At 42.8% G+C, this 27,634-nt stretch overlaps 1 protein-coding gene and 1 pseudogene across 4 annotated transcripts in view; one reads left to right on the top strand and one right to left on the bottom strand.

The window, feature by feature from the left end:
* Window positions 1-3,094: 3,094 nt before the first annotated feature.
* Window positions 3,095-7,433, bottom strand: LOC139577986 (fibulin-7-like; annotated as a pseudogene).
* A 7,004-nt stretch (window positions 7,434-14,437) lies between these two features.
* Window positions 14,438-27,634, top strand: part of LOC139578244 (RNA-binding Raly-like protein) — a 60,651-nt gene continuing 47,454 nt past the window's right edge. Inside the window, exons 1-2 of one of the 4 annotated variants that reach the window (XM_071405595.1) lie at window positions 14,438-14,624; window positions 17,297-17,368. In XM_071405595.1, the coding sequence (XP_071261696.1) occupies window positions 17,301-17,368 (68 nt within the window). In that variant the 5' untranslated portion in view covers window positions 14,438-14,624; window positions 17,297-17,300. Of the gene's footprint in view, window positions 14,625-17,292; window positions 17,369-27,634 lie in introns of all 4 variants that reach the window. The other 3 variants (XM_071405594.1, XM_071405593.1, XM_071405592.1) reach the window with 3 other exon arrangements.

The following is a 27,634-nucleotide window of genomic DNA, read 5'->3' as shown; positions in this document are numbered from 1 at the left end:
CTGTCATGGTGTGTTGGTCCATGTTAGTTTGTTGGTGATGTGGACACCAAGGAACTTGAAGCTCTCATCCTGCTCCACTACAGCCCGGTCGATGAGAATGGGGGTGTGCTCGGTCCTCCTTTTCCTGTAGTCAACAATCATCTCCTTAGTCTTGATCACGTTGAGGGAGAGGTTGTTGTCCTGGCACCACACGGCCAGGTCTCTGACCTCCTCCCTGTAGGCTGTCTCGACGTTGTCGGTGATCAGCCATACCACTATTGTGTCTTCGGCAAACTTAATGATGGTGTTGGAGTCGTGCCTGGTCGTGCAGGCATGAGTGAACAGGGGGTACAGGAGGGGACTGAGCACGCACCCCTGAAGGGCCCCGGTTTTGAGGATCAGCGTAGCAGATGTGTTGTTACCTACCCTTACCACCTGAGTGTGGCCCGTCAGGAAGTCCAGGATCCAGTTTCAGAGGGAGGTGTTTAGTCCCAGGGTCCTTGCCTTAGTGATGAGCTTTGAGGGCACTATGGTGTTGAACGCTGAGCTGAAGTCAATGAATAGCATTCTCACATAGGTGTTCCTTTTATCCAGGTGGGAAAGGGCAGTGTGGAGTGCAATAGAGATTGCATCGTCTGTGGATCTGTTATGGCGTTATGTAAATTGGAGTGGGTCTAGGGTTTCTGGGATAATGGTGTTGATGTGAGCCATGACCAGCATTTCAAAGGACTTCATGGCTACAGACGTGAGTGCTACGGGTTGGTAGACATTTAGGCAGGTTACCTTAGTGTTCTTGGGCACAGGGACTATGGTGGTCTGCTTGGAACATAGTTGGTATTACAGACTCGTACAGGGAGAGGTTGAAAATGTCAGTGAAGACACTTGGTCAGCGCATGCTCGGCGTACACGTCCTGGTCATCCGTCTGGCCCTGCGGCCTTGTGAATGTTGACCTGTTTAAAGGTCTTACATCGGCTGCGGAGAGCGTGATCACACAGTCGTCCGGAACAGCTGATGCTCTCATGCATGTTTCAGTGTTACTTGCCTCGAAGCCAGCACAGATGTAATTTAGCTCGTCTGGTAGGCTCGTGTCACTGGGCAGCTCTCGGCTGTGCTTCCCTTTGTAGTCTGTAATAGTTTGCAAGCCCTGCCACATCCGTAGAGCGTCGGAGCAGGAGTAGTACGATTCGATCTACAGTGGGGAGAACAAGTATTTGAAACACTGCCGATTTTTCAGGTTTTCCTACTTACAAAGCATGTAGAGGTCTGTAATTTTTATCATAGGTACACTTCAACTGTGAGAGACGGAATCTAAAACAGCTCTCAAAAAAAAAAAACTAACAGGTCTGTGAGAGCCGGAATTCTTACTGGTTGGTAGGTGATCAAATACTTATGTCATGCAATAAAATGCAAATTAATTACTTAAAGATCATACAATGTGATTTTCTAGATTTTTGATTCCGTCTGTCACAGTTGAAGTGTACATATGATAAAAATTACAGACCTCTACATGCTTTGTAAGTAGGAAAACCTGCAAAATCGGCAGTGTATCAAATACTTGTTCTCCCCACTGTAAGTCCTGTATTGATGCTTTGCCTGTTTGATGGTTCGTCAGAGGGCATAGCAGGATTACTTATAAGCTTCCGGGTTACAGTCCCTTTAGCTCAGTGTGTATGTTGCCTGTAATCCATGGCGCCTGATTGGGGTATGTGTAACAGATGTATAATGTACTCTCCATGCGTTGTATTTTCTCAAAATAAATCACTTCGGCCAGTGGTCCCAGTTGAGCATCATTTATTTCTGTTGTTAAATGGGAAACAGCACGTTAGTTGTGCAGGGCTTAACAGTATTGATGGCTGTCGATGGCAAAATCCCTTGCATCACATTTTCCTACTGGGCGAACAAAATACAAAAATACAATACAAAATATAACATGTGTAAATACCTATTGTTAAATGGGAAACAGCACGTTAGTTGTGCAGGGCTTAACAGTATTGATGGCTGTCGATGGCAAAATCTGTAGCATGAAGACAACTGTGTTAGCAGTGGCTTATGTGACCATGACATCGGTGTATGCTAGCTAACACACTTATTTACAGCAATCATATGCCAAAGCACATCCCAGAAAGCCCCTCAATCCCTAACATGTACCATATACCCACACATGTATAAATCAGTAACGTACAGCAAACTTGTACACATTGTAAAATAGAAAATAGAAAACAGTATTCAGAACGTGACCTACCCCTTGCATCACATTTTCCTACTGGGAAGACCTGACGTTCGCGATCTCCCCCTATCTGCAAGCGGGGCCAATCACAACACACCTTATTGTCATCAGAGTTGAACTAACCAATAAGAATGCTTGAACATTAAATACACATTTCTTTAGAGGCAAGTGGAAACATAACCAACCCCGTTACATATGTACGTACAGTCACTATGGAGACGACGTCCTCAATGCACTTATTGATGAAGCCAGTCTGTGCTAGCAAAACAGTCCTGTAGCTTAGCATCTGCTTCATCTGACCACTTTTTTATTGATCAAGTCACTGGTTCTTCCTGCCTTCATTTTTGCATGTAAGCAGGAATCAGGAGGATAGAATTATGGTCAGATTTGCCCAATTTAGGGAGAGAGAGAGCTTTGTGTGTGGAGTAAAGGTGGTCTAGAGTTTTTTTTCCCCTTTAGTTGCACATTTAACATGCTGGTGGAAATTTGTTAAAACAAATATAAGTTTCCCTGCATTAAAGTCCCTGGCCACTAGGAGTGCCGCCTCTGGATGAGTGTTTTCCTGATGGCTTATGGCGGTACACAGCTCATTGAGTGCGGTCTTAGTGTCAGCATCAGTCTGTGGTCATATGTAGACAGCTACGAAAAATACAGATGAAAACTCTCTAGGTAAATAGTGTAGTCTAGAGCTTATCATGAGATACTCTACCTCAGGCGAGCAAAACCTTGAGACTTCCTTAGATATCGTGCAGCAGCTGTTGTTTACAAATATACATAGACCGCCACCGCTTTTCTTACCAGAGGTTGCCGTTCTATCCTGCCGATACAGTGTAAAACCCGCCAGCTGTATGATGTTCATGTCATCGTTCAGCCACGACTCGGTGAAACATAAGATATTACAGTTTTTTATGTCCTTTGGTAGTTTAATCTTGCTCGTTGGTCATCAATTTTACTTTCCAATGATTGCATGTTTGCCAATAGAATGGTCTGATCTAAGATCTGTCCATATAACATTATTCATTATGATCTAAAAAGCAAAACTGATCCTAGATTTGCACTACTCACACAGTGGTAGCTACCAGGGGTGTTGATACAGGTGTGCGTACACAGGCGCCCAGGCTGGGCCAGTGGGAACAACTGACACTCGCCAATGTCTGAAACACAGTTTGTCAATATGTCACTGATATAGATAGTACTTTAGTTTACATACAGTATTTTGTAAGGCCTCTTCCAATATTTGGCATTTTATTAGGATCTCCATTAGCTGTTGCAAAAGCAGCAGCTACTCTTCCCGGGGTCCACACAAAACATGAAATATAATACATTATATCATTAGACAAGAACAGCTCAAGGACAGAACTACATAAAAAAAATGTTAAAGGTACACGTAGCCTACATATCAATGCACACACACAAACTATCTAGGTCAAATAGAGGAGAGGCATTGTGTCGTGAGGTGTTTCTTTATCTCTTTTTTGAAAACAGGTTTGCTGTTTATTTGAGTAATATGAGATGTAAGGAAGTTCCATGCGATAAGGGCTCTATATAATACTGTACGCTTTCTTGAATTTGTTCTGGATTTCGGGACTGTGAAAAGACCCCTGGTGGCCTTGGTGGTGTGTCATGACGTACACACAGTTCTAAGATTGTGTGGATCTAAGAACCGATTGGTTCTTAAAAGTGAAACACATTTGAAGTAGAGGAGCCTGTGGTGTTTGACCATTTTGCTGGTTGACTCTTCTTTCTTCTTTCAGGTAAGATTTGTCCGTACTGACCTGTGCAGATGTTGCTGTCGCGGCAGCTTATGCTGAAGCCTGTGTCATACGTGCAGTGGGAGGAGCTGTGGAGGAGGATGAAGTGACGCGGGAGGACGAAGAGAGGTAGGAGGGCGTGGGTAGGGCGGCAGGGGGTTTAAGACTGGGGAACAGAAAGAGACCTAAAAGGTTACACCACACAGCAGAGCAAGTAAAAGCAATAAGATACAGTCTACATACAGTAGTAAAAGGGATTCCTCACTCATGAATATTGAATAAGGTAATATAACAGTAGAATAACACCATGTTATCCTTCCAGGCACGGAGGGAGAGTAGTCACAGACAGAGGTCGGCAAAGGCTCAGGGCTCTGTCTCACCCCTGCATGTGGGCTGCTGGCTGCTCCACTTCAGAGACGCCAGTAACACTCTGGTCTGGGGCTCCAGCAGCTCACAACCAGCCTTACAAACAAAGTGCACCTCCTGCCCCACACCAAACAACCTCACCAGCCTTCCACAATAGGACAGGCTCTCAGGCTCAGGACCGGTAGCTGGGGAGGGAGCGGGAGAGACATACAAACAGTAAGACAATCATGAGACATTCAGACAGAAAAGCATAACACAAGACATTGGCAAGTCCAGTAATTATCAAAGTGCTAGTGCAATAGTATATATTATTGTAAAAGAGAAGAAACAGTCATGTGCAAATGCAAACTAAACAGGCACTGTATCTATCTCTCTCACAGTTGTGGGCCTTGGTGGTGTGTCTGATGGTGACAGTGCTGCTGTTCTGCAGGGCGCTCAGTCTCTTCCTCAGAGGGCGAAGGCTCTGTTGGTAGGAGTCCTCCTTGAGATGAATATATTGATATGTCACCTTGTCCGAGAGAGATTTACATGGTTATCAAAACATAATTCCAGGGTAAGCCTACATGAAACACAGCCCTTATTTTAATTGTTTCTAAAATCCCCTATGGGAAAAATTAGTGCTGGAAAAATTATTAGAACAATTTCCCTGTTTGACCGCTAGGTTTTATGGGTATTTTGACACCTCCACTGTACAGTATGCAAAAATCACAAAAATTCTAATAGTTTGCCTAATTTCAGATGATGTGACAAAACAAGCAAGAGAAACATTGTACCATCTAAACTGCTGTGAAATATATTTTCAGCTGTTTGAAGCTAGTGTACAATGCCGAAAGTAAAAGACGCAAAAATGTGACTTAAGAACGGGAAGCATAGAAATATGCACATATAACATACTGTATCTACCACTTAGACTTGCTTTTAATGAGAATGACAGATCTATAACATCTATGTGGATTTGGTCGGATCGCCCCGAAAAGTTACATATTGCAGCTTTAAAAACCTCTTAGATGTAAAGTCCCCTGTTTAGGGGACCTGCGTGGTTCTGGTACTAGTTCCGGTCGTCATTTTCCCTCAAATCGATCAGTGGACACCGTAGATCGAAATGGCTTGCATTGAGCTATAACTCTGGTTCCCATAGACACAGTAATATTTTTTCTGAGCTTATGTGATTTAGAATGTGAAATCTGAAACCACTTGAAGATGGGATGTCCCTACTACCATTTCATTCACTTTTCTGACTGTCCATCAACTCCTGGCTGAAACCTACGTCACAGCCACTGAGAAAGCACATGCTTCCAATTGTAGTGCAGCAGGAGAAAGTGGTTTCATCATGGTAACACATTCAGAGATGAAATTATAGCCATAAATCTAAAATAATTAGTCGATTTTAATCAAAAAACACTTTCTATTTGTTATAGACGGACTAATATGAGATGAAAGGCAAATTCCTAATGAGTTCAGGAAGCCAAGCTAGAGCTCTGTGAGACACAGCGATGGGGTCAGCCGTTTTGATCAAGGGAGACCTTTAGAAAATATGCAAAACATTTTCTAACACTAAACATACAAATATGTATTTTACAGATATAAGGAAGGTGAATTCTTATAGGTTGTTTTATAATTTTATTATGTTATATTTAGAAAGCATATACGTCAATTCAATCCTTATTCATACAGTTTTGTTGAATATGAAATAAACCATATGAAATATTTTCATATCTTCATCATTTTTGTATTGTGTACTTGTCCTTGTGTCCTCAAAAGTGACTACAGCTCAGCAATGTAAAACTATTTTTTTTTACCAGAAAGTTGAGATTGTAACCTTTCTTTGAGTATGCAGCATTACTAATTATTGTTTATGGCCCTCTCATGATAAATAATTACTTTTGGGGACTATGTAGAACATTTTCGATTACATTTAGTTATATTTAACTAGTTAAGTTAAAAATGAAAGTAGGATGGTTGGTTGGGTTGGATGGGTGGGCGACTGTACGCTGAGTGCACAAAATATTAAGATCAAATCAGATAATTTGTCACGTGCGCTGAATACAACAGGTGTAGACCTTACAGTGAAATGCTTACTTACAGGCTCTAACCAATAGTGCAAAAAAGGTATTAGGTGAACACCTGCTCTTTCCATGACATAGACTGACCAGGTGAAAGCTATGATCCGTTATTGATGTCACCTGTTAAATCCACTTCAATCAGTGTAGATTTTGCCTTTGAAAGGGGTATGGTAGTCGGTGCCAGGCGCACTGGTGGTTTGTGTCAAGAACTGCAACACTGCTGGGTTTTTCACGCTCAACAGTTTCCCATGTGTATCAAGAATGGTCCTCCACCCAAAGGACATCCAGACAACTTGACACAACTGTGGGAAGCATTGGAGTCAACATGGGGTAGCATTCCTGTAGAACATTTTCGACACCTTGTAGAGTCCATTCCCAGACGAATTGAGGCTGTTCTGAGGGCAAAATGGGGTGGAACTCAATATTAGGAAGGTTTTCCTAATCAAATCAAATGTTAAGGGTCGCATACACATATTTCACATATGTTACTGCGGGTGTAGTGAAATGCTTGTTTTGTACACTCAGTGTATAATGCGAGCGTCTAGCAACCCAAAGGTTGATTGTTCGAATCTCATCACGGACAACTTTAGCATTTAAACTAATTAGCAACTCTGCAACTACTTGCTACTTTGCAACTACTTACCATGTTAGCTAACCCTTCCCCTAACCTTAACCCTTTAACTTATAACCATAACCATAACCTTTACCCCAACCTTAACCCCTAACCCCTAGCCTGGTTAACGTTAGCCACCTACCACTGAGTCTATGTCGCAGTAAATTTGTAAGATATCATACCGTTTGAAAATTCATTACATATTGTATGAATTGCAATTCGTAACATATTGTACAAATTGTAATTCGTAACACATCATACGAATCGTAATTCATAACATATCATACAAAATGGATGATGGACATCCACAAATGAATATATACCATACCATGTAACATTAATTAATTGGCATGTCCCAGATTTATTTTTACTATCTTACACCCACCCCTGAGTCCTGGTTGCAGCCTCGAGAGCAGATGCCACATTTCTCCATGCTTAACAGACGACCAGTTTAAAGTCAAAATGAGGACCTGAATCTACCACAAGCTGAGTAGTCTCTCTCTTTCATGCTTAAAGTCTCCCCCCTGTTTATAGGTGCAGCTTGCTAGATGTCCACAAGGTGACTCCTTTTGTTTGGATTCCTCCAGACTAGAGTCTAGACTACACCCATATCCACTACACCCATGGCTCTGAATTCTCCTGTCTTGGCTCTGTTTTTGGAAGATTTCAAGTAGTCACAAAAAACTTGTTTGGGCATTTTGTAATTAGAGGACCGTGTCATAATATGATTTAGAGACTGCTTACATTATTGTGAATAGTTGCTATGATATTTTGATTTTACAATTTTACAAACAACAGCTCTAGCCAAGTACCTCAACTGCTCCGGAGTTGTTTGCAGACTAGAGTTTTTTAAATGAACCTCAGACTCCTTCAAGTCACTATGCATCAATACTTCAAAAATGTAAATTCTTAAACTCTTACCGGGTACCTATGTTTGTCCTCTGCATGCCTTTTTTTGTTTGCTGAAAACCATACTTTTTTAAAATAAAACTTTGATCAAATACAACCACTGACTGTTTCCTTGTTGAGATTCAATTGGCACATGCACATTCACACTGAGTTGCCATTAGAGCAACAGCAACGAGGAAACAGTCGGTGGTTGTATTTGATTAACGTTTTATTAAAAGTATGTATTTCAGCAAACAAAGATAGGCATGCAGAGGACAAACATAGGTACACCGGTTTAGCAACTCGAGGAAGGTTGGAGGTTCATTTCAAACACTCTAGTCTGTGATGTGGAGAAGGCATCTGTGTAGTGTAGTCTACAGGCATGGTGTGTGTGTGCGCGTGCGCTGCTCCTCTCCAGAGCATAGAGAACCTGTAAACTTGCATAAAACGGGGGATTAAAAAAGGACATGATTGGAAACAGCCTTACAGGAACAATGACATTGGGATTAACTTTCAGGCTAACTCAAGCAATATTTTTTCTTGGTTGCTGCATTGTATGGAAAACTAGAATTGGAGGAAGGGATTACAGTTACAATCCTCTTCTAAAAACCGCTGTATCTTAATTACTTTCACTTCAGGGTAGAGGAGGAAGCCACTACCAATTACACACACAATACCTTTATCAGGCCTTCTCTGTCTCTCACACACACAGACCTTCTCTCTCTCTCTCTCTCTCTCACTCCCTCACTCCCTCACTCCCTCACTCGCTCACTCTCTCTCTCTCTCTCTCTCTCTCTCTCTCTCTCTCTCTCTCTCTCTCTCTCTCTCTCTCTCTCTCTCTCTCTCTCTCTCTCTCTCTCTCTCTCTCTCTCTCTCTCTCTCTCTCTCTCTCACACACACACACACAAAAATATGGAGATTGCGTGATACAGCTGGTCAGATGTATAAACTAACGATTCCCTCCAAAGGAGAGGACCATAGAGCTGAGTTAGCCCTCTCTCTCCATCCCAGTGAACTATCATCACCCACAGTGTTAGCAAGCTGGCTCCCTGGCCTACTACCTCTGACAAGCTATTAATGGTGAGCAGCTCAGCTCTGTTTGAAGGCTGTATTAATTAGGGAAGAGAATGACAGAACCATCCTGGAGTTCACTGATCCTGATCCAGTGCTTGCAGCCACAAACCGGTTTCTTCCGGTTCTCTTCATTCAAACCCATGATGAGGATGTATGTTCTCTATTATATTGTGTGGTAATTTGGGGGGTGTTACTATAACTGAAGTAGCTTTGTGGTGTTGTGTCATTTCTCACAGGTGATGATTGGCTGAAGACTGTCTCTCCTTCTGAAACTGTATCAATCATTGTACAAAGAGTTTGTAGACAATGTTCTGTCTAACTTTTGGGGGCACTGAGCAAATTTTAGGTCTTGTGATCAGAAACTTCGAAGAACATCCGGTTCGCGTTTACAGTGAATACTAAGGCTGTACCCTTACAGTTTTAGACAGTAGCCAAAAGGCTATTGCGGATATTTAAGCATAATGTAGGTCTACCAACAATACCAATGGAGCAAATCCCATAACATTTTCACATGGAAATAGCTTTTGATTTCTATGATATAGCCTTCAGTAGCCTATATGTGGTGTTCAATGCAGGCCTACATTATTTGCACATTGAAGCCTGTCTCAAAATACAACACTGCCCCTTTAATTAAAATAAGCTTTTTAACTGACTGGCTTTTCAAAGACAGGTTGAAATGTAGCCTACAGGTTTTGTGCTCTTCTAGGAAGCATTATTTCCCCATTGCTGACCTATACGTATCTATAACTGGGCTAATAACTCGCTAACTAGCACATAATATCAACAAATGTGCAAACGCGCTGGTCTGCTACCCCCGCCAATAGAATTGTACACCGTTTCGCTCTGGTTCTGCGTATAACAAAATCACAGACTAAATCTTGCAAAGTTAGATTTGTTTTGATTTGTTGCATTGAAAAGGGTATGATATAATGTTGATTCGATCACAAAAAAACGTAGATCTATATAGTACAAACTAAAGGGGCGAACTATGAAATGTAATCTATTGGGTCTCTGCATGGCATTTCTTCAGCACGGCAGTCCTTGAGGAAATGCGTAGCACCCAAAAAAGTGAGAACAAGGTGATCTCCACTATGTTTTCCAGTTTGCATTCATTTGAACTTTCAACCTCGTTTTAAACCAGAGATGCTATGTTTTTCAGTTGATAGCAGCATATCCTCAGTGGAATGCATTGTATGTGCAGTAGTAGTGATAAGGACTGGCTGACAGGGGTAAACGTCACAGATAAATAAATAAACTCAAGAGACCACAATCCACTCAATATCATATCTTAATTAGATAGGACGAGTTTAATTAAAATGTAATCATTAAATTGATTTTCTAATTAAAATGGAGTTAGCTGGTGGTTGATCTCATTGGCTCGACAGTGTGCAGTCATTGATCTTAGTGTGTGTGTGTGTCTAAAGTGTAGTTGTGTGTTTCTTAACTTTGAGATGTATGTACAGTACAAGTCAAACGTTTGGACACACCTACTCATTCCAGGGTTTTTTTCTTTCTATTTTCTACATTGTAGAATAATAGTGAGACATCATAGTTATTTCATAGTTTATGTCTTCACTTTTATTCTACAATGTATAAAATAGTAAAAATAAAGAACAATCCTTGAATGAGTAGGTCTGTCCAAACTTTTGACTGGTACTGTATGTATGTAACTGAACAGTTTTTAAATGTATATAGGCATGGTACTGAGGGCATGTACATACAATTGAAGTCAGAAGTTTACATACACCTTAGTCAAATACATTTAAAGTTTTTCACAATTCCTGACATTTAATCCAAGTAAAATATTCCCTGTCTTAGGTCAGTTAGGATCACCACTTTATTTTATGAATGTGAAATGTCAGAATAATAGTGGAGAAAATGATTTATTTCAGCTTTTATTTATTTCATCACATTCCCAGTGGGTCAGAAGTTTACATACACTCAATTAGTATTTGGTAGCATTGCCTTTAAATTGTTTAACTTGGGTCAAACGTTTCGGGTAGCCTTCCACAAGCTTCCCACAATAAGTTGGGTGAATTTTGGCCCATTCCTCCTGACAGAGCTGGTGTAACTGAGTCAGGTTTGTAGGCCTCCTTGCTCGCACATGCTTTTCAGTTCTGCCAACAAATTTTCTATGGGATTGAGGTCAGGGCTTTGTGATGCCCACTCCAGTACCTTGCCTTTGTTGTCCTTAAGCCATTTTGCCACAACTTTGGAAGAATGCTTGGGGTCATTGTCCATTTGGAAGACCCATTTGCGACCAAGCTTTAACTTTCTGACTGATGTCTTTGGATGTTGCTTCAATATATCCACATCATTTTCCTTTCTCATGATGCCATCTATTTTGTGAAGTGCACCAGTCCCTCCTGCAGCAAAGCACCCCCACAGCATGATGCTGCCACCCCTGTGCTTCACAGTTGGGATGGTGTTCTCGGCTTGCAAGCATTCCCCTTTTTCCTCCAAACATAACATTATGGCCAAACAGTTAAATTTTTGTTCCATCAGACCAGAGGACATTTCTTGAAAAAGTACGATCTTTGTCCCCATGTGCAGTTGCAAACCGTAGTCTGGCTTTTTTATGGCGGTTTTGAAGCAGTGGCTTCTTCCCTGCTTAATCGCCTTTCAGGTTATGTCGATATAGGACTTGTTTTACTGTGGATATAGATACTTTTGTTTCTGTTTCCTCCAGCATCTTCACAAGGTCCTTTGCTGTTGTTCTGGGATTGATTTGCACTTTTCTCCCCAAAGTATGTACATCTCTAGGAGACAGAACGTGTCTCCTTCCTGAGCGGTATGGCGGCTGCGTGGTCCCATGGTGTTTATACTTGCGTACTATTGTTTGTACAGATGAACGTGGTACCTTCAGGCATTTGGAAGTTGCTCACAAGGATGAACCAGACTTGTGGAGGTCTACAATGTTTTTTTCTGAGGTCTTGGCTGATTTCTTTTGATTTCCCCATGATGTCAAGCAAAGAGGCACTGAGTATGAAGGTAGGCCTTGAAATACATCCACAGGTACACCTCCAATTGACTCAAATTATGTCAATTAGTCTATCAGAAGCTTCCAAAGCAATGACATAATTTTCTGGAATTTTCCAAGCTGTTTAAAGGCACATTCAGCTTAGTGTATGTACATTTCTGAAATAATCTGTCTGTAAACAATTGTTGGAAAAATTACTTGTGTCATGCACAAAGTAGATGTCCTAACCGACTTGCCAAAACTATAGTTTGTTAACAAGAAATTTGTGGAGTGGTTGAAATAACAGTTTTAATGACTCCAACCTAAGTGTATGTAAACTTCCGACTTCAACTGTACGAATGAGAATAAAGCAGTCACTTTGATACACTCATCATTTGAATGTATCAATGCACAGTTAACTATGTGAACTCTTCAAGTCAGCTCTGTGTATTAAATCAATAACATGTCTAATATGTTTACATTCAACAGTACAGGGATCACGCATTCTCACTGCTCTTTTTCTGTTAGATTCACTTACATGTTTTAATGAATATGCTACTTTGCTGCCATCAGTGCCATAGAGAGTGACCGATGTGTAGATTTAATCTCTGTGTTTTTGTCTGAAGGAACGGTGTGTGTGTGTGTGTGAGACAGTGGCGAGGGGAGGGAGGGTGGGAGTCTCTCTGACTTGACTGAGCTTTGATGTCGCTCATGCGTGATTCCCTCTGTTCTTCCGCTGCATGAAAGATGAAACGACTGCATGGTGTTTTCGGAGCAAGTATTGCTGACACGGCTTAGTAAGATGGAGATAAAGAGAGGGGGGGGGGGGGGGGCAGTCAGGTGATAGAGAGAGATGAAGAAAGAGATGGAAGCGAGAGACAGAGAGAGAAAAATAAAGATTACCATTCTGGGGCAAACCTCTGTGAGTGAAGAGATGAGACTGTTCTTACTCAGAGAGAATCTCCCGTCCGTCTGTCCTGCATTCGTCTTTCACAGGTTGATGATGAGGCACTTTTCTAAGCCCAGTCTAGCTAGCAGCTGCTGTTTAATTCTCTAGATGACTGTCAGTGATGAACCTGAAGAATGCTCAGTGAATGCTTTATCAAGAGATGGAGACTGCAATCAAGATGATGACCAGTTGGCCCCAGTCACTTATATCTTATACTGCACAGTAGCCTACATGTCTTCTCTTGTTTTGTATTACAGCACATTGAATCCAGTGAGTGAGTTGGTGCTTGAAATCTAGTCAGTACCGGCTCCAGACACAAGCGACATATGCGGTCACTTAGGGCAGGGTTTCCCAAAGTTTTTGTCCTAGCATTGCACAGCTGACTCAAATAACCAACTCATCATCAAGCTTGGATTATTTGAATCAGCTGTGTAGTGTTATGGCAAAAAACTAAACGTGCAGGGGGGGTTGCAGGACCGAGTTTGGGAAACCCTGGCTTGTTGTTTTGTTCCTGTCCAGACGCTGTTCTTGTTTTGTTATATGTCTGTTTATCCTTTAAATCTTCACTCCCTGTACTTGCTTCTCGTCTCCCAGCATCTGTCCTCACACAATTAGCCATGTCAGCTATCTAAACTTGTAGTTTTCATGGCCCAATACCGACCTGTCACGCAGGGCACATGCCCAGGGGCCATGACCTCTAGGGGGCCCCTTTGATTTTGTTAGTCACACTCACTCAGATATTAACATGGCATAAGTCATGACAAAATGTGTAGAATTGCAAGGAATTAACTTTAAAGAATATTTTTATCTCCACCCCATGGTATTTAATAAAAATTGCATTACATGTGTTATAAAATTGCAACGTTTTTTCTCTGCCCCATGAAAAAAATTGTAGAACTGCAGAAAACTTTCTTTAAAACTGCAACTTCTGTTCTTTTTTCTTTTTCATTTTCTACTCAGTCGGGTCTCAACTTACTATTAAGATTTAGAGACAAGGAGCAAGCACGCACCCAGGGGCCCTGACCTCCAGGGGGCCCACATTGATTTTGTTAGTCATTCTCACTCAGATATTATTAACATGGCATAAGTAAAACTGTAAAAAATATATATCTCCACCCCATGACAAAATGGGTAGAATTGTAGGAAATTAGGTGTAAAACAGATTTTTCTGCCACATGCCAAAATGTGCAGAATTAAACTAAAATGTTTTGCCTGCGAGGTGGCCCTGACTCTGGTACTTCTCTTTGTGTCTGACTCTGAGCCACAACATTTGTTTTTTCCACAGCCTCCATCTGTGATGCCTGTCTCTGCTCAAGGATCTGTCCTCTCTCTCTTCTCCCTCGGCACAGCCTGCATTCCTCCAGTTCCTTTGCTACTACAATAAACAATGATAATTCCTGAGTGCTCTGTGTGGCTGTGACATACAGTACAAGCATCCACACAGCTATAGCATTCTCTCCAGTCCACATAGCACCCCCCTGCCTGTTACAGAGTGGGTCAGCCCACCACCCCACTGTGGAGCTTGACATGGTACATCCCGCTGGTACTGTTCTTAGAGCATGGTCATTGATTCCATAGTGAACAATCTCCTCTCCTCTTTGTCAGGGTTGCAGGGAGGCACTGGGAAGGAGAGATTAAAAGAGGAGAGTCCACTGATTCTGCTCGTTTCAAGGCATTCCTCTGCGCTCTCTCCCTCTCTCTCTCTGCCCCCCCCGGTATGACCCTGTTCAAGAGTGAATATCACAGCCTAAGACGTGAGTATAGGGCAGTCTGCCTCTCTCTCTCTGTGTGTAGTTGTGTGTGTCTGTGTTAGTAAGAAAGCATATTGATGATGCATATCTAATTGGTAATATATACTGTATGTTTATTGTGCCTGAACTTTAGGTGAGAAGTCTTATCCTTTGATGAGCTCTACTAACACATATTCCATGCACAGATACATGACAACATCTGATCAAGGATGCTTGACTATCTGTGCAATTAAAGGGGTGCCTCGTAGTACACTGACTGAAGCATGTCTAGAATGTAGTTTATGTGGGTGAGAGGTTGGTGAGCTGAGGTGATTGAAGAGGCTATGTAGATAAGTATCTGCCAAGATGGCAGGAATCGATCAGATTCTGCAGCTTGGGCCAAAGTAAATGAAGCCTCTGTCACTCACACACTGAGAAGGACGTGTGTGTGTGTGTGTGTGTGTGAGAGAGAGAGAGAGAGAGAGTGTGTGTGAGAGAGAGAGAGAGAGAGAGAGAGAGAGAGAGAGAGAGAGAGAGATAGAGAGAGAGAGAGAGAGAGAGAGAGAGAGAGAGAGAGAGAGAGAGAGAGAGAGAGAGAGAGAGAGAGAGAGAGAGAGAGAGAGAGAGAGAGAGAGAGAGAGAGAGAGAGAGAGAGAGAGAGAGAGAGAGAGACCCTTGTGTAGTGGATGTAAACTCGCCCACAGCATGTTAGAATGTTGCTGCTCAGGGCAAAACAGAATTTCCTTACAATGGATCTGTGACCCCCATCCACAGTTGGGCTCTGTCCGGTTAAAGGGGGGTGAATGTAGTTTTGTGTGTTGTTGTGCAAAGGTTGCTAGTTCGATCTCCGCTTTGGGCAGAACAGAATGCACTCTGTTACACTTGCAAAATTTGCTTATATTTATTGGGTTTAGTAGCCTGTACGTATGAGGATTCAGCCTACTAATATAGTTTAATCATATTATAATAAACAGACACTCTTCTATTTACCACTCATAAACACCTGCTGTTATTTTCTTCTAACCACAATACTGCCCTACCAAGCAAAAAGGCAGTAACTGCTCATTTGGTCAAAAATGTGTTAATGTGATTTCTGCTACATTAAATACATGCTTAATCATGTGGACAAGTATCCTGACTCTATTGTATTGTGTTTTGGAGAACATGGGGGTCATGTTATCAGTAACTGCATAAAGTTACTGTGAAACCAAGGTAAATAAAAACAGTTTTTCTCAGTTCCATGCTCTGTGGAACTGCCTTTTTGCTTGGTAGGGCAGAATACATAAATGTCTCTATATAATTAATAATCACAGTGCATAATATACACTGAGTGTACAAAACATTAGGAACACCTGCTCTTCCATGACAGACTGACCAGGTGAATCCAAGTGAAAGCTATGATCCCTTATTGATGTCAACTGTTCAATCCACTTCAATCAGTGTAGATGAAGAATTAGGCCAATACTGCATGTTTTTGTCCAAAAGGCAGGCTCAATGTCTCCATATATTTAATAACCACAGTGCATTATATACAGTGGGGCAAAAAAGTATTTAGTCAGCCAGAACTTGCATAATTGGTGGCTGACTAAATACTTTTTTGCCCCACTGTATATTATCATCTCCCTCTCTCTCTCCTCCTTCTGTGCTATATGTTTACCGACAATACAAGGGAATAATAAATAAATAACGCTAATCATTCAGTCAATGATGCGCAATTACCCATTACCAAGCTGTGAGCATTCCCGTGACCTGACAGCGATATCGATCTCCGGGGTTGGGCGATTAAAAGTGCCATGGCAGCAGCTAACAAATGGCAGGCGATGGTGCTCATAAACCCTGCACTAAAACATTAATGCACCACAAACAGAAGAGTGCCTTTCTGTCATAAACAAGGCTGTCATGGGGTGTCATTTCTGTAAGGGTGGGCTTTGGGCCGCTGCCAGAGTCTGATGTATAGTACGACTGCTGTTCAACATTGGGCTGTGTGCTGTGCCAGAGTCTGATGTACGACTGCTGTTCAACATTGGGCTGTGTGCTGTGCCGGAGTCTGATTTACGACTGCTATTGGGCTGTGTGCTGCTGCCTGCCATTTGGACAGAGATGTGCAGTCCTAAGTAGATAGTTGAGACCTAAGTAGATATCAATGTCAAACTATCAAATTCGAACAATAAACATATATACTGCAATGTGTATGTTTGATTGAATTCCACCTTTTGTTTGGACTGACAAGGGTTGCTGGACGGACAGGTAGGGCAACAGGGAGGAAGTAGAGAGAGGGCCGGCTGCCTGTCAGTCAGGCCCCTGGGTGAAGGTGAGGGAGTATGGAGCGCTATAGTGCCAGTAGAAAAGAAATAAAGGAAGTAGGGTGTCCCATGCCCTTTGAGAGAGAGAGAACTCTGCGTTGACAGACAGGTACATGTTGGAAGGAATGAAGCAACACAACTGTGAGAGGCTATTAATTTGACTCTGGCAGACGGAGGGCAATTATGCTCAGAGTCCTCTCGTTAATTTGTCCTTCTGGGAGTGTATGTGTGTGTTTGTGTGCATCTGGCAGCCCACTCTGCTCACCTGTCTAACTCTATTCCAGTTTCCCCAGGGGTTTGCTTTACGAGGTCACAGCTGTCCTAACACCTGACATTACTAAACCTCTAAATTAATGTGACTTTATAGCCATCGTTGTATTGTGTTTCAGATAGGACCATGACTGGGGAACTGAGGACAAGCCGACCAAAGGCAGGAACCAAGAGACCCAGCAGTGAGGCCTACAGGCGAGTCAAGGTTCAGCCTCATTAAGGGCATGAACCACACAACTACCACATTCCCTTATAGCCTTTACTGCTATGGGGCCATTCCATGAAATTAGTGCCTTTGATATTTTAAGTATAAATTGTTCACCAATATTGAATCGTAAAAGCCTGTTATATTAAATGAGGTGCCCTTTAATATAGACCACATGGAGAATTGAATCAATCAGATTATGAATATTAATAACGTTTTTGTATATTTTTTGTATATATTTTCCTTTATTATTTTATCCTAACCCTACCATCCCTCCTCTAATTGGAGTAAACTCATGGACAACAACTCTTAGGCTTCTACTTCCAGCTTATACATACCATATACATTTTACAGACACAGTATATTTTACAATAGTTGTCTTTTGTTTGTTTTTAGTCCCATCCTTCAGCTCCACACAACCCCTCCCATCTCTCTGAACAGTGAACACCATCAAGTTTTGATTTCTATTTGCCATATATTTTTCCACTGTGCTGTGATGTTTCACAAAAGTTCTGAACCTTTCTATTCTCATAGATTCTACAGATTGTAAATTAAAGATGAACATTTTTACTAAGAGTATTATTATATTATTGATCGATTGACTATGACTTTTAAATCACCCAGCAGTGCTAGCTCCAGGTAAATGTTGCAATTCTTCAGCCGTTCCTAAACCTGCGACCAAAAACAAGCTACATACTGTATGGACAGTACCAAAACAAATTATCTAATGATTCTGTCTCTTCCAGCTGAGATGGTTGTATCCTCCATATATACAACATTATATTGGTTGCAAGAATTTTGTATAATAATTGAAATTGAAAAACTCTAAGTTTTGAATCAAGCGTTCTTTTGTGCAACAGTTCATAAACCATGTGCCATGGAATCGGCACATTGAAAATCTCTTCCCAACTATTTTGCAATCTATATGGCACAGCTGTAAATGTTTTGGTCCTTAAATGAAACAATTTTGGTCTTTAATGCAGGGCCGACAGACTTCCACTTGCCTCTTCCATTTTTGCGGTAATGCTGCAAAAATGTTGGTTATAATTTTGTGTAGAGCAGACATTTCCATATTTTTTGAATAAAGTCTTACTAGCACCAAAATTCAGCATTTTGACATGCCCCTCCATGGGCCCTCTGTGACTTCAAGGAAGATTTTAACCCACTCAACCCCAAGATTTTCACCATCATTGTTAAACCCTAGTTTTTTTGTTTCTTTGAGAAAGTCATTTCTGAAGATTATTATTTATTTCAAGTGAATAGTGATTCACGTACGCTATATATACAAAAGTATGTGGACACCCCTTCAAATTAGTGGATTCGGCTATTTCTGACACACCTGTTGCTGACAGGTGTATAAAATCGAGTACACAGCCATGCAATCTCCATAAACAAACATTGGCAATATAATGGCCTTATTGAAGAGCTCAGTGTCTTTCAATGTGGCACCGTCATAGGGTGCCCCTTTTCCAACAAGTGTTTTTCCCTTTTTTTGGGGGGTGTGTACTTTTTTGCCCCGATTTCAGTTCGTCAAATTTCAACCCTGCTAGAGCTTCCCCGGTTGCCAATCACCATATAAAGTCCTCAGAAAAATAAGAAATTACTAGAAGATAACTATGTTTACCCCCCTTCTTTTTTTTTGGTGTGTACTTTTTTGCCCCGAAGTCAGTTCGTCCAACTGCCGAGTGTTGAAGCGCGTAGCACATAAAAATCGTCTGTCCTCGGTTGCAACACTTACTATCGAGTTCCAAACTGCCTCTGGAAGCAACATCAGCACAATAACTATTTGTTGGGAGCTTCATGAAATGGGTTTCCATGTCTGAGCGGGCGCACACAAGCCTAAGATCACCCTGCGTAATGCCAAGCTGTGGCTGAAGTGGTGTAAATCTTGCCCCCATTGGACTCTGGAGCAGTGGAAACGCATTCTCTGGAGTGATGAATCACGCTTCACCATCTGGCAGTCCTAAAGACGAATCTGGGTTTGGTGGATGCCAGGAGAAAGCTACCTGCCCCAATGCATAGTGCCAACTGTAAAGTTTGATGGAGAAGGAATAATGGTCTGGGGCTGTTTTTCATGGTTCGGGCTAGACCCCTTAGTTCCAGTGAAGGGGATTCTTAACGCTACAGCATACAATGGCATTCTAGACGATTCTGTACTTCCAACTTTGTGGCACAGTTTCTGGAAGGTCCTTTCCTGTTTGAGCATGACAATGCCCCCATGCACAAAGCGAGGTCCATACAGAAATAGTTTGTCAAAATCAGTGTGGAAGAACTTGACTGGCCTGCACAGAGCCCAGACCTCAACCCCATCAAACAACTTTGGGATGAATTGGAACATTGACTGCGAGCCAGGCCTAATCGCCCAACATCAGTGCCCGACCTCACTAATGCTCTTGTGGCTGAATGGAAGCAAGTCCCCGCAGCAATGTTCCGACATCTAGTGGAAAGCATTCCTAGAAGAGTGGAGGCTGTTATAGCAGCAAAGGGGGGACCAACTCCATTTTAATGCCCATGATTTTGGAATGAGATGTTCGACGAGCAGGTGTCCACACACTTTTGTTAATGTAGTGTACATCTGTTCCTTGTTTTATTATGGTGAAACTATTCCTTTTAACATATTTGTTTTCAAAAGGAACATTGAACATCTATCTCATAGTTAAATCATAGTGTAAAAGCAGGTGAGCTCGTTTTGGGCATTTGCTGGTGTTTTGTAGTGGAGAACTGAGTGGGCAACACTTCATTGAAGTGTTATCTGTGAAATAATTGTCGGAGTAGAGAACACACGATTTTGTGTGACTCAAAATGGGTCAAAATTCAACAAAGATCCAGAAAAAAGGACCTTGTGCATTTCAGGTAAAATAACTACCTGCGTCTGGTGTGTATGAACAAAATCAACATGCGTGCGATGGCGCATGAGCGTACCTGGTCTAGTCAGCATGTTACAGAGAGTGCGTTGTTTTGAGAGCGGAGAGGAGCAGAGAGGAAGAGCATATTTATTATATTTTCCCCTACTGTACTGTACCATATTCATTGATTATGCGTTAGTACAATAGCTTTGGTCCAGTTTTTCTTAAGCACTCTTAAATTGTTGCTAGTGTTAGTACTAAATTATCCTCTAAATTACACATGTTGCTTTTGCTTACATTAAGCCAATGTAGATAGCTTGCTAGCTAGAGTTTCTGCTTGCTGGTAGCTCCTTGACTTCATAAATCTTAGTAAAATCACTTGGGATGTCTAGTGGAGGCCATATGCAGCCAGAATTAACTTGATTTCTCATTATTTCAATTCGCAAGATAGAATGATCGCGCAATCTGCCAGCCTTCAAAATTGTAACCTCTGCAATTCATGAGCTTGGACGCTGGCATTGATGAACGTGATGAAACGTGAGCGCAGTATAGTAGCTTTCATTGACTTCAAAGGAAGCAGTCCCTCAACTGCTGATGTCTGACGGCAATGCTGGATGCCTGAAGACTATAGCGTAGCAGTGCCGTAACATGTCAACCCCGTTACCCATAGATAAATATTTGAACAATTAAACATTTCTGTGAAGCTTTCAGTTGCCTCACCCTGTTGCACACAACACACTTCCATTCCCCCTGTCAGAAGCGGATTCATGGCTGATTTAAGATGAAATCGTCAACCCTGTTACGGTCAACCATGTTACTTTATTTCGAACTTAGTATGCACTTACTGTAGTTAGTTTTTCATTTAATAACCTTTTTAGATGGGAAAACTAGATTTTTATGAAGTTGAATATGTGCTCTTTATGGCAGAATGTTAAAATGAGGTGAAAAGGCACCAAATTGGTGGAACAACCCTATAACTCATAGTGAAAGAACCATCTCCCAATTATGTCTAGACTTAGACAATGGATAAGTAGTTTAAAACATGGCTGTTCTTATTTGAGGAAATGAGAGCCTCTGTCATTTCTCAATAGCAGTAGCAGTTTGTTGTTAAAGCAGTAGTTACCACAGTGTTATTGTCGTAGTATTCCCTGTTACTTCCCTACACGTTTGGCCTTGCTGAATGTGACTCCATAATCTGTCTGGACACTCCAGGAGCAGGAGCAGCTGCTGCAGAGGAATGCCTTTGTCAGAATGATTCAGTAAAACCCAGCCCACCGCTGGTTTATACTAGGTCTAACGACGTGTTTAAAGTGACGATCCTAAAGTTTGCATCTAAACACAGCTAGCCAACTGCTACCGTTGCTGTTGCTGCTACTGTTGCTACTGCAGTTGTTTCTACAGCAGCTGTTGCTACTGCTGTTGCTGCTACTGTTGCTAGTGCAGTTGTTTCTACAGCAGCTGTTGCTACTGTTGCTACTGCTGTTGCTGCTACTGTTGCTACTGCAGTTGTTGCTTCTACTATGGTTGCTGTGACTGTTGCTACTGCAGTTGTTGCTTCTGCTATGGTTGCTGCTACTGTTGCTACTGCAGTTGTTGCTTCTGCTCAGGTTGTTGCTACTGTTGCTACTGCAGTTGTTGCTTCTACTATGGTTGCTGCTACGGTTGCTGCGACTGTTGCTACTGCAGTTGTTGCTTCTGCTATGGTTGCTGCTACTGTTGCTACTGCAGTTGTTGCTTCTCCTATGGTTGCTGCTACTGTTGCTAATACAGTTGTTCCTATTGTTGCTGCTACTGTTGCTACTGCTATTGCAGTTGTTGCTTCTGCTGCTTCTGTTGCTGCTAATGTTGCGCCTACTGTTGCTACTGCAGTTGTTGCTTCTGCTATGGTTGCTATGGTTTCTGCTACTGTTGCTGTTACGGCCCGGCTACACTATAGCCATAAGTGCGTCCGTCATTGCCGTCAGCTGTTGAAGAAATGCTTCCTTTGAAATCAATGAAAGCTGCTTCACTGCCCATGTTGCACTCGTGTTGCGTCACGTCTAATGGCAGCGTCCAAGCTCAATAATCGCAGAGGTTCCATTCTTGATGGCTGACACGCACGTTAATTCTATCTTGTGAATTGAAATAATGAGAAATAAAGTATATTTTGGTTGCATATGGTCTCCACTAGACACCACTGGTTATTTTACTAACATTTATGAAGTCAAGTATAGCAGCTTTCATTGATTTCAAAGGAACCATTCCTTCAACGGCTGATGTCTGACGGCAACGCTGGACGCCTGATGGCTGTAGTGTAGCAGGGCCATTATAGTGGAGCTGAAGTGTTGCTGCTGCTGGAAAAACCAACATCAATTAAATGTATCACTATCGCTGCAAGCAGACAAAGGATTAGCGTGTTTTTGAAAATGTGATTATTCTTTGAAACTGTTATGGTGTGTGACCTTGCAGACATAATTCCAGCCCCACAATAGCAGCGTCTACTCTTACGATTAAAATCTCCCCATCACGTCCTCTCTGGATGTTTTGTTGGCCTGTAAGGCTGGTTTAAAACAGCCATGCTACTGTGCACTATTCTTTGGTGCAATGTCTCCACGTTTACATTTTTGGTTCTTGTAATGTGGCATAGTTAGTTTTCATTAGATGGGAGGAGGGACAACATGCAGAGAAGAGCAGGCTGAGTGAGGCATGGACGCCCATACAGCTGCTGGGTGATGCATTACAGTACTCCCTCCGTTTCTCCATTCCTCTCTCCCTGTTTGTCAGCACCTTGGCTCCCCTCATCCTCTCCTCCCCTCCTCCCCCTCCCTTCCCCATCCTCCCTTCTCCTTCTCCCCTTCTCCTACCTACCTACCTGCACCTCTACCGCACACTGCCACACTCCATTAAAATCCAGGTAGCAGGTAATAGACCCTATCATATATTTATGTAGTTGGTGCTGTATGTTAACTATTATAAACTGGGTGTTTCAAATGCTGATTGGCTGAAAGCCGTGGTATATCAGACCGTATACCACGGGTATGACAAAACATGTATTTGTACTGTTCTAATTGCATTTGTAACCAGCTTATAATAGCAATAAGGCACCTCAGGGGGTTTGTGGTATATGGCCAATATACCAACGCTAAGGGATGTATCCAGGCACTCCATGTTGCGTCGTGCGGAAAAACAGCCCTTAGCCGTGGTGTATTGGCCATATACAACATCCCCCCGTGCCTTATTGCTTAAATATACATGGGTTCTAACTTGAAAAATTATTTGTTAGTTTACAATTGCACAATTTATGCTACCTGCATATAAAAACCAGGAAGACTGCTGAAAATGCCCGAACGCAAGATTGTATTTTTGATGACTCACATGCTGACCACACCGCTTGCGTCGCAAAATAAATGTACACATACATGTTATTCAATCATTGCATCCACACTGCTCGCGCGCGCCTAGAAGTCAGCTCTATTTGTGACACTGAACGCGGTGCAAGTCCTGCCTCTCCCATCTCCTCATTGGTTTATAGAAGCATATACCCACGTGCCATCTCCTCATTGGTTATACCCATGTGGGTGATTGAAAGATGAACTGAGGTCGGTCGGTTGTGGTAATACACCTTATTATGAAAGTTAGATGCCAATCGCCATATAAAGTCCAAAGAAGAAAAAGCCTGGAAGGAGGAGAGATGACTAGAAACGGTTGACCGTCTAATGTGTGGATTAATTATCGGAGTAGAGGACCTTGTGCATTTCAGATAAAATAACAACTGAACGTTTATGTCCCAGGACAAATTAGCTAGCAACTGCAAGCTAGCTAGCTAAATTGCCATAAATGTTTAATGCTTAATCCAAGATGGCGTAGCAGTCAGACGTCTTTGTCTTTGTCCTGTCGTGTCCCTTGTATATTTATTTGTATATATTTTTCTTCGCATATCTTTTAAAAATATTTTCCTAAACCTCAACTTCTAAACTTCCTGCAACCTGTCTCACCCAATGTGGCGTGGATCTGTTTTTTTCTAAAGTATTTCTATTTACTTCGGTTCTGGAATCCCTCATCTGAAGCTACTCAGCTAACTAGCTACCAGCTATCAGTCAGCAAACCACTGCTAGCAGTCATCAGCTAACCTTTAGCTCGGAAAGCTCTCGCCAGTTCGTACAATCGTGACTCAAACCAGAGCATAACAGATCTATATTTTTCTCTCCATATCCCCGGATTCCTACCGCAAACTCTGAACATTTTCATCTGGATCTTCGCAACTAGCTAACCGCAATCCCGGGTGACTACTCCTGGCTAGCGTTTCCATCCCGGAGCAAGAACCAATTAGCCTGAAGCTAGCCCGACTAGGGCTCCTGGGCTACCACCGAAGCCCACCCCTGGGCTACAATATCCGGACCCCTCCTACTGCCAGTACGGGGCACGGAACCCCGCCGATCCTCTACGACTGGAATACCGACATAAACTGCCCGAGGATTCCAACAGGCCCCTCAGGCGCGACGTCCGCTGAAAGACCATTCTGCTAACCGCGGCCTGCTAGCTACCTAGAGCTACTTGGGACCCTACTAATCCACGACTGGTCTATCGACGTCACCGCATGAAGAGGCAAAAACAGACTTACCTCCATCGCGACGTCCCCCAAAGGCCCTTCTGCTAACTTGCTAGCCCCAGTCTGCTAACTTGCTAGACCCGGTCTGCTAACTGCTAGCTTGCAAGACCCGGTCTGCTAACTGTTAGCTTGCTTCCCCCAGTCTGCTAACTGCTAGCTTGCTAGCCCCGGTCTGCTAACTGCTAGCTTGCTAGCCCCGGTCTGCTAACTGCTAGCTTGTTAGCCCCGGCCTACTAACTGCTAGCTTATTAGCCCCGGCCTGCTAACTGTCTGAATCGCCGTGACCCCAGCCAGCCCACCACTCACTGGCACCATATGATCACTTGGCTACGCATGCTTCTCTCTAATATCAATATGCCTCTCCATTACTGTCCTGGTTAGTGATTACTGTCTTATTTCACTGTAGCGCCTCTAGCCTATCTCAATATGCCTTAACCAACCATGTTGTTCCACCTCCTACATATGCGATGACATCACCTGGTTTAAACATCTCTAGAGACTATATCTCTCTCATCATCACTCAATGCCTAGGTTTACCTCCAATGTACTCACATCCTACCTTACCTTTGTCTGTACACTATGCCTTGAATCTATGCTATCGTGCCCAGAAACCTGCTCCTTTTACTCTCTGTTCCGAACGTGCTAGACGGACAGTTCGTATAGCCTTTAGCCGTACCCTTATCCTACTTCTCCTCTGTTCCTCTGGTGATGTAGAGGTTAATCCAGGCCCTGCAGTGCCTAGCTCACTCCCACTCCCCAGGTGTTCTCATTTGTTGACTTCTGTAACCGTAAAAGCCTTGGTTTCATGCATGTTAACATTAGAAGCCTACTCCCTAAGTATGTTTTATTCACTGCTTTAGCACACTCTGCCAACCCGGATGTCTTAGCCGTGTCTGAATCCTGGCTTAGGAAGACCACCAAAAACCCTGAAATCTCCATCCCTAATTATAAAATTTTCCGCCAAGATAGAACTGCCAAAGGGGGCGGAGTTGCAATATACTGCAGAGATACAGTTCTGTCTTACTATCAAGGTCTGTACCCAAACAATTCGAGCTTCTACTTCTAAAAATCCACCTCTCCAGAAACAAGTCTCTCACTGTTGCCGCTTGCTATAGACCACCCTCTGCCCCAGCTGTGCCCTGGACACCATATGTGAATTGATTGCCCCCCATCTATCTTCTGAGCTCGTGCTACTAGGTGACCTAAACTGGGACATGCTTAACACCCCGGCCATCCTACAATCTAAGCTTGAAGCCCTCAAGCTTCGGATTTGGTACAACCCCAAATCCGTAAACACTGGCACCCTCATAGATATCATCCTAACTAACTCGCCCTCCAAATACACCTCTGCTGTTTTCATTCAAGATCTCAGCGATCACTGCCTCATTGCCTGCATCCGTAATGGGTTTGCGATCAAACGACCACCCCTCATCACTGTCAAACGCTCCCTAAAACACTTCTGTGAGCAGGCCTTTCTAATCGGCCTGGCCGGGGTATCCTGGAATGACATTGACCTCATCCCATCAGTAGAGGATGCCTGGTTATTCTTTAAAAGTGCCTTCCTCACAATCTTAAATAAGCATGCCCCATTCAAAAAATGTTGAACTAGGAATAGATATAGTCCTTGGTTCACTTCAGACCTGTCTGCCCTTGACCAGCACAAAAACATCCTGTGGCGTTCTGCATTAGCATCGAATAGCCCCCGTGATATGCAACTTTTCAGGGAAGTTAGGAACAAATATACACAGGCAGTTAGGAAAGCTAAGGCTAGCTTTTTCAAACAGAAATTTGCATCCTGTAGTACAAACTCAAAAAAGTTCTGGGACACTGTAAAGTCCATGGAGAATAAGAGCACCTCCTCCCAGCTGCCCACTGCTCCGAGGCTAGGAAATACTGTTACCACCGATAAATCCACAATAATTGAGAATTTCAACAAGCATTTCTCTACGGCTGGCCATGCTTTCCACCTGGCTACCCCTACCCCGGTCAACTGCCCGGGACCCTACACAGCAACCCGCCCAAGCCCCCACCATTTCTCCTTCACCCAAATCCAGATAGCTGATGTTCTGAAAGAGCTGCAAAATATGGACCCCTACAAATCAGCAGGGCTTGACAATCTGGACCCTCTCTTTTTAAAATCATCTGCCGAAATTGTTGCAACCCCTATTACTAGCCTGTTCAACCTCTCTTTCGTATCGTCTGAGATTCCCAAAGATTGGAAAGCTGCAGCGGTCATCCCCTTCTTCAAAGGGGGTGACACTCTAGACCCAAACTGCTACAGACCTATATCTAACAAACAGATTACTGACCATTTCGAATCCCACCGTACCTTCTCCGCTATGCAATCTGGATTCAGAGCTGGTCATGGGTGCACCTCAGCCATGCTCAAGGTCCTAAATGATATCATAACCGCCATCGATAAGAGACATTACTGCACAGCCGTATTCATCGACCTGGCCAAGGCTTTCGACTCTGTCAATCACCACATTCTTATCGGCAGACTCGACAGCCTTGGTTTCTCAAATGACTGCCTTGCCTGATTTACCAACTACTTCTCTGATAGAGTTCAGTGTGTCAAATCGGAGGGCCTGTTGTCCGGACCTCTGGCAGTCTCTATGGGGGTGACACAGGGTTCAATTCTCGGGCCGACTCTCTTCTCTGTATACGTCAATGATGTCGCTCTTGCTGCTGATGATTCTCTGATCCACCTCTACGCAGATGACACCATTCTGTATACTTCTGGCCCCTCTTTGGACACTGTGTTAACTAACCTCCAGACAAGCTTCAATGCCATACAACTCTCCTTCCGTGGCCTCAACTGC

This window comes from Salvelinus alpinus, chromosome 6 (genome assembly GCF_045679555.1).
Source record: "Salvelinus alpinus chromosome 6, SLU_Salpinus.1, whole genome shotgun sequence".
Lineage (NCBI taxonomy): Eukaryota > Metazoa > Chordata > Actinopteri > Salmoniformes > Salmonidae > Salvelinus > Salvelinus alpinus.
The sequence above is the reverse complement of the archived record's forward strand: the minus strand, read 5'-3'. Positions and strand labels throughout refer to the sequence as shown.